This window comes from Ochotona princeps, chromosome 25 (genome assembly GCF_030435755.1).
Source record: "Ochotona princeps isolate mOchPri1 chromosome 25, mOchPri1.hap1, whole genome shotgun sequence".
NCBI classification, from domain to species: domain Eukaryota; kingdom Metazoa; phylum Chordata; class Mammalia; order Lagomorpha; family Ochotonidae; genus Ochotona; species Ochotona princeps.
In genome coordinates, this window is record NC_080856.1 from 10,829,396 (window position 1) to 10,836,403 (window position 7,008).

At 42.8% G+C, this 7,008-nt stretch overlaps 1 protein-coding gene across 1 annotated transcript; it reads right to left on the reverse strand.

Annotated features, from left to right (window-relative positions):
* Positions 1–569: 569 nt before the first annotated feature.
* CAV2 (caveolin 2) lies at positions 570–6,401 on the reverse strand. Its single transcript, XM_004592470.3, has 3 exons — positions 6,125–6,401; positions 5,640–5,827; positions 570–2,750 (listed from the first exon to the last, which is right to left on the reverse strand). The coding sequence occupies exons 1-3, from the start codon at positions 6,272–6,274 to the stop codon at positions 2,600–2,602; spliced, it is 489 nt and encodes a 162-aa protein (XP_004592527.2). The 5' UTR covers positions 6,275–6,401; the 3' UTR covers positions 570–2,599.
* Between the last annotated feature and the right edge of the window lie 607 nt (positions 6,402–7,008).

Genomic DNA, 7,008 nt, shown 5'->3' on the forward strand with positions numbered 1-7,008 from the left:
AGCTTTCAAATAAAATAAAGATTCATTTATCTTAGAAAAAAAAAAAGAAGTGGCACTTTTAAAGTTCTTTAAAAAGCATTTTAAAAAGCCACACACTTAGTTTATTATTAGATATTGGTCATATTTCCAGATTAAGTGAACACATGAAAACCCAGGCCAACATCAGCACTTATGCCTTACATATTCACTTTCCAAAAATAATTTTGGGCATCAGGTATCTAAGTACATATGGCTTGTATTATTCCTTTTGCATTAAGAAATAGGAGCAGAAATATCAGTTTATTTAGTATTAGGAAGAGGAAGTTTTGTAAGAAAAAAGTATGGTAGATATAAGTAAAACTATTTCGTGCTATTTACCAAATGATAGAAAAAGTCACATGGAACCTCTTTAGGGTTTAGGAAAATAATGGTTTAAATAATAGTTCTCACAATTTTATGCAAACACATTCTTGAAGAAGCAATAAATCATGTATTTATTACTTATTTTGAGTTTTAACAAGTTAAAAGTTAGTTTAAAAAGCTTATTATTGATCAGTTCCATATTTAATGTAATAAAAGCAATGACAACATTTGTGCATTTTTTAAAAGTTTATTATGGATAATCTTCCACTTCCTGCTGCCTCAGATAAAAGCCAATATGAATACATAGAAAACTTGGATTTATTTGATACAAAGTTTGAATATTTGAAATGAAATGGTTATGGAAAATCTCAATGACAACTCATTTTGAAACTAATCATTGGAAGTCATTTTTTTAGAAGTGGAAAGACTTTGGTACATGGCTGTGTATGTATACTTTAGCTTTAAAACTTGCCAGGAATGATTTGAAAAGATGGAAGCCCATGTTTATTAAAATAGATGTTTTATTCATCAAATACTTATGGCTTAGTTACCTATCAAAAGATTTTTAATAAGCATTTAAATACAAAGTGTAACTATAAAGCCATGAGACTGATTGACCTGTCTAACTAGCATAATGAAATCTGTACAGTCAAGCGAGCGATAATCATCATGAGGGTTTTCTGTAGAGAATGCTACAATGGCAGAGGCAGTTCTGAAATGTCTCTTTTTAACCACCTTCAAAAGGATATGAACTTCATAACTGAAGCATTTACTTGATTTGGTTACAAATAGTATTCCAGTTCAATCTTTCTTTATGTTCACTGGATCTGATAATTCTGAAAAATCTCATTACTCTTCGATGAATGAAGATTTGTGACTTAAGTGAGGATATTCAGGTTCTGGTGGTAGTTTTGCAATGTAAGCATTGACACACTGAAATATACACACAGACGTGTAAATTATACCTACTCACATAAGAGGCATATCTAGTGCATCTATATTATTTTGGAATAATGAGTTTTAAACCAACAGCAACTCATAACAGCAATAGCACTCTACAGTACAAAAATCCAAGCATAACTTGATACTGCATTACTTAACCTATAACAGGGAACATCTTCATTACTCATTGCTGCAAATTATTAATTTATGTACATAGCTCAGTAGTATGAACCCACCAAATTGACAAATAGCCTACATGTGAATTACTATAATTAACGTTATACATAGTCAGAAATAGTCTCTATTGTTAAATATTATTATATAGCACCAATATTAATTGAAAGGAAAGTTAAACATTAACAGGAATGAATTACAAAGTATTAATTTCTAACTATGAAAGGAAAGAAAAAAGCATTGCCACAAATAAATTCCAATTATACAGGAATTATTTTAACATCACTACCACATAAAAATTAATCATAAAACATGTTTAGGATTTTGTTATGAAAATTTAAGAAAAAAGTCTTGTATATGGTTTTCTTAAAGCTTCTATAATTACTGTGGAGTCTTACCAATGAAATTACATTGTGGGGAATACAGGTTTTCATTCTATATATTAGTTCAACAAGATAACAAATATAATAAACTTTCTTTAGAGCAATCTGATTAGAGCAACAATTTACATTCAGTACAAAATATACAGTCAAATGAAACATCTTGTTAAATAGGCGTATAGGTTAACAGTTGACAGTAGCTTAGAGGAATAAATTTTTCATGAGCCTATTTTCACATTTTTTAAAATCTGATAGTTTATGATCATTGCTATGCGTTTTCAAAGTGTGTTTTTGCTGTTGCAGTTTAGAGAATCTGAGTATCTTATCTCTATCCTTATTACTATTGTTACAAAAGTAATTTAAGAAGGATTATTCCCAAAATTAAGAAAAGAAATCCAGTATTTTTGTAAAGAGTTGTGAACAAAAGTATTGTAGTGTTTTGAGAGAAATGTCTCTTAATCTCTGTAAATTCATCATTATAAAATGTAGCCTTCTGCATTAAAACAAAAACTGCCTGTCAAAATTAACGTATTGCCAATCTCCTGTATAATTCGGGGTATGAAGTTAGACATGACGTCCTTGGCTGTTAATTAGAATAGCATGACTTGAAAAGATCTGCCAATAAGCATTTGTCAGTGTGGGTGCCCATCTCAATAATTTTCCTAATTGGAACGGTTGGGGAATGGACAGAACAGTAGCGTTTTTGTGACAATGTCAGAAGGCTGACAGGAGCCAGCTCTCCAGCCCCGAGTTCCTAGTGCTCAGTCATGACTGAGTTGCAGGCTGACAGAGGAGAAGCATCGTCCTACGCTTGTACACAACGGGGCGATGACCATATCCGTCACACTCCTCCATATCGTCTGCACCGAAGGCAGGACCATCAGGCAGGTCTTTATAAAAGGCATCATAATCCTGGGGTGAGCAAGAAACAAGTGTGAGAATTCTTGGTGTTAACCAAATAAGGCCACTGACTCATGGCTGGGTACGAGGATAAATAACCGAGAGATAGAATGACTTATATTTGTTTGGACATTCAGGGTTAAATATATGAACAGCATCCGCTTTAGTGCTCAGATGCGTAAAAAATATATTGCTTTCAAAGAAACAGGAATGTAGATGACAGTTACTAATATTCTTATAACTGATGGCATGGATTCTGCAACCATAAGAAGCAAAGCAGCAAATTTATCTACCTGGTTTCTGTGCCTAAAGGGCAACTTGTGTGTTTTCCTTGGAGTCGGCTTCCTGCATGCCTTGCCTGTTCCTCTATCCCATTTTCTTCTTTCCTCTGTGTTTCTCAGGTACCTACTCTTAATCCTCAGTTTTTCCAAAAGATATCATCAACAGGTGCATATATTTGTCTTTCTTACTAGATGGTACAACTTTAAGTGACCTTTGTGACTTAAGTGAATTTTAAATGACTTAGTTCAGAGTTCCATTACGATGTGTTTTTATAACTTCCATTATCACCAACCTCTTGGTGAAACAATATTTATCACCCTGCCAAAAATTATATAAAATGGATTAGAAATGAAGCAAAAATCTTACTCAAATGGGTTTGCTCTTCTGTAAGGCTTTGCCTTGATCTGATTTTATGATGTCATGGGAATGTGATGTGTTAATGATAAACCTATTTTATCAAGGCATAAACTACATTTAAGCATTTTTGTTTAAACCTGCCCCTGTATTTATAATCGCAGCTGCCTGGTGACAAATTTGTGATAGTTAAGTATTAATGACCCACATGAGTGTAATTTGAAACACAAGCAGAAGTTGAATAGCATGTTTTACGTGGATAGAAATGAAGTGGGTTGATGATTCACCAAAGGAAGCATTGCATGAAAAACATTTTGATTTTCAGGATAGCCAGCTGGAGAGAGGTGCCATTTGGTTAACTACAGTTTCATTTATATCTTCTCACCATTTAGTAAATAAGTTTATTTTTCTCAGTTCTTTCACAAAGATTTAGGGGAAGTCTGGCTTTCTTGACTGCATGTGTGGCATTCTGTATTTCCAAATAGCTAGCATTTCATAATATGATACATGGCCATTTTTCATATTTTTCATATTTTTGACAGTGAGAAAATTGGCATAAAGGTTACATGAGTGGTTTCAACATTTTAAGTGTGGGCCTAGGCTCTTTAAAAAAATCCTTGTGCAAGTATAGAATATGAGATGCTTCTACCTGTGCACTGTGGAAATCTGACCATGTATAAAGGGAAAGGTTTTCGTTTTTCTGGCTTCTGTCTATGGCAGTTTCAAAACAATTCGGTTGTTTACAACCTTTAGTGATCACATTACTGTTCTCTGGCTACCATTTCCTTAGTTGATGAATTGTTAAATTACCCTTGTAACGCATTTTCAGACTTGGTTCCCTCCGTAAACACGCGCCCATTCCTCTCCTCTTCAGCAGAGCAGTGTTGTCTCAGCATTCTCTTTGCGCCTCACCTGCTCTTCTGAGGTGCTACAACCTGCAGGCAGAGCCTATCTTCTGCTAGGGTGGTGTCCAGGGGCCAGCCCAAATCAAGCCCTTCTGATAGATTCAGCTTAGTGATTGAACTAATTAGCTAACCGACTGAAGAAGAGGATGGCAAAGAGGAATGATGGTGGCTTGGTGACTAACAATGAATCTTGAGCATGCATCAGGATGTAGAAATGCCGGAAAAGTGGTTAAGAAAGACATGGAAGAACTGGAGGTTACACAGTTCATCAGGACTGCCTGAACACCAGTCTGGCGACTGTGGTGCAACTTCTCATGAGAGAGAGATAGAGAAACTATCCCCATTTGTTGGCGCATTCCCCAGATGCCCATAATGGTGGTGACTGGGTGGGTCTCATTCTTAGTCGTGGCCATATGGATGGCACATACCCAACTCCTAAAATCATCCTCGCTGCCTCCCAGGGGTGGCCATAGAAGGGAGCCAAGAATCCAACCCAGGCACTCCATGCAGGAAGCCTTAACCTCAGCACCCCTGCAGAGTTTTAGGATATATTTTGGAGTGTGAACAGAGTTACTTCAAACAGCCTATGAATGTCCAAGTGGGCTTCCATATTTCTTTGCCTTTTGACTAGATGCACTCCCATGCGTGTGCTACAGGTGGGAGAATCACTTGATGGCCTTGTCATGTCATTCTGCAGCAGCTGGAGTTTTCATCCATTGGTGCCGAGGGCCAGCGCCTTAACTGCATGCTCTTCCCATCACGGCTGGCCCCATTCTTGCCACTTGCCAGTGGTGGGGCGGAAGCTGTCCATGTGCACAGCACAGCTTCACCAGGCCTCCTGACAACACCGTCCTATCACATTGTCAGAGGCCTTCTGCTCAGAAATGGCTTATGTTTTACCTCTAGCACAGACGGAAACTGAACAAAGCAGATGGCAACAACAAGAGCCAGGCCCAGAACCACTGGCACAGCATGAGTCGGAACAATCTCCGAGGAAAGGAGGACAGGGCGGAAGGGCAGCCTGTGGCAGTCATTATGCCTTCCAGGGCCTCACCTCCCTCAGCTCCGCGGGGGGGGGGGGTGTAATTAGAAGGAAAACCACCTGGGAGGGGGAGAAAGTGGGTCATTCTACCTCTGGGTTCAATTCTCCATCCGAACCAGTTTTCCAGACCAAGTCCAGTGCCTCTCCAGGCCCTCCAGTGCAGGTCACTTTTCCGGAACTGATGTAAACCCTATCCTCCCAGCAAGGGCAGGGTGCAGGTGGCAGGAAACCTTCCTTTTGTCCTGCAAGCCAAGCCCTTCCCCCACCACCTTCAATACCCCCCCACCCGGGGCACCCTGCCCCTCCTCCCCAGCTCACCAGATATGCAGACAGCTGAGAACTGCAAAGAGAATCCCCGCGACGAAGGCCAGGGGGATTGCCAGGCACACGGTCAGGAACTTGTAGAACACGTATTTGCTGATTTCAAAGAGGGCATGGCTGCAAATCCATACTTTGTCAAAGGAGTGCGTAGTCACCGGCTCTGCAATCACATCCTCGAAGCCCAGCTGCGGAGACAGGGCACATGGACCTCCCCATCACCCACCTGCCGCCCTGGGGACCCAGCGCAAACCCGGAGGAAGGCCAGGGCTGGGCGACCCCACCTGCTGCTAGGGTCACGGTAGGAGTCTGACCCGGCTTTCCTGACTGCGCAGGAGGCAGCGCCGGTGCTAGGTGGCGTGGAAGACTGTCCTGGGCTCCACGACTGACCCAGGAGCCTGAGCCAGGTACACCCTGGGGCCACCGGCATCCGGGGCCTTGGGGAGCGGTTCTGTGCCCACCGAAAGTCCAGGTTTCGGTCTCACCTTGAGATGCGAGTTGAGCCCGTGGGGATCGCGATCGCTGCCAGCGCCCGTGAACTTCTCAGGGTCGGCGAAGTCGACGCCGCTGTGATGGCTGTAGGCGTCGTCTTCCATGAAAAGCTGCACGTCTGCTTTCTCTGTTTCCAGCCCCATCGCGGCGCGGCGGCTGCAGAGCAGCTCCCCACCCGCGGCCTCCCCTTTCCCGCGGCACCCCGGCCCGGCCCAGCCCCGCCCTGCCGCTCCTCTCCCGGCGCAGCCCGGGCGCGGCCACTTCCCGCTTGCGGGCTTACCGAACCCCACCCGCTGCCCGCTGCCCGCCGCTGGGGTGAAGGGGGCGGGGACTGGACGCCGCCGGCGAGGCGGTCCCTGCTGGCGCGACAGGCGCTTGCAGGGCCTGCCCGGACGCGAGGGTAGGACGCCCGACTGCGAGGCTCCCGGGACAGCACAGGTTGTCTAGAGTGAGACTACCAGTGGCGGCGGTGGCACAGCGACTCAATGAGGAGGTCAAGTTTAGCCCTGTGTCCGGATCCTTAATGACCCGCTTTGTGGGAAGGGAGCTGGACACCTGCTGCCCGGAGTTATCACGTGCAAATTAAATGTTAATGCAGGCTTGAGGGCCAGGGGTGGCTGCAGCTGGCTGGGATCTTACTGCACAGTAGCAGTGGTTTGGAGCTTCACGCATGCATGAAATCCGTGTGAACCAGTCTGGAGAAATTACTTCTGCTGAAAGAAAAAGACTATTTTTTGAAATGATACAAACTCCAAAAAAAGAACTGGCATTGAGTGGAAAAATTTGTTGGGAGCCAAGATCCAGCACTTGGAATTGTTAAACGACACGTTTGCCTCCTGGCCCTGGGGGCTTTGGAGCCCCTCATGCCCCACCATGG

What these genes read in the sequence shown, in the direction of transcription:
- CAV2 (XM_004592470.3), bottom strand. Translation starts at nt 6,274, where the DNA reads ATGGGGCTGGAAACAGAGAAAGCAGACGTGCAGCTTTTCATGGAAGAC. An exon ending in GGCTCAACTCGCATCTCAAG is followed by an intron (nt 5,828 to 6,124) that starts GTGAGACCGAAA and finishes CTGTCTCCGCAG; the next exon opens with CTGGGCTTCGAGGATGTGAT. An exon ending in CTCAGCTGTCTGCATATCTG is followed by an intron (nt 2,751 to 5,639) that starts GTGAGCTGGGGA and finishes TGCTCACCCCAG; the next exon opens with GATTATGATGCCTTTTATAA.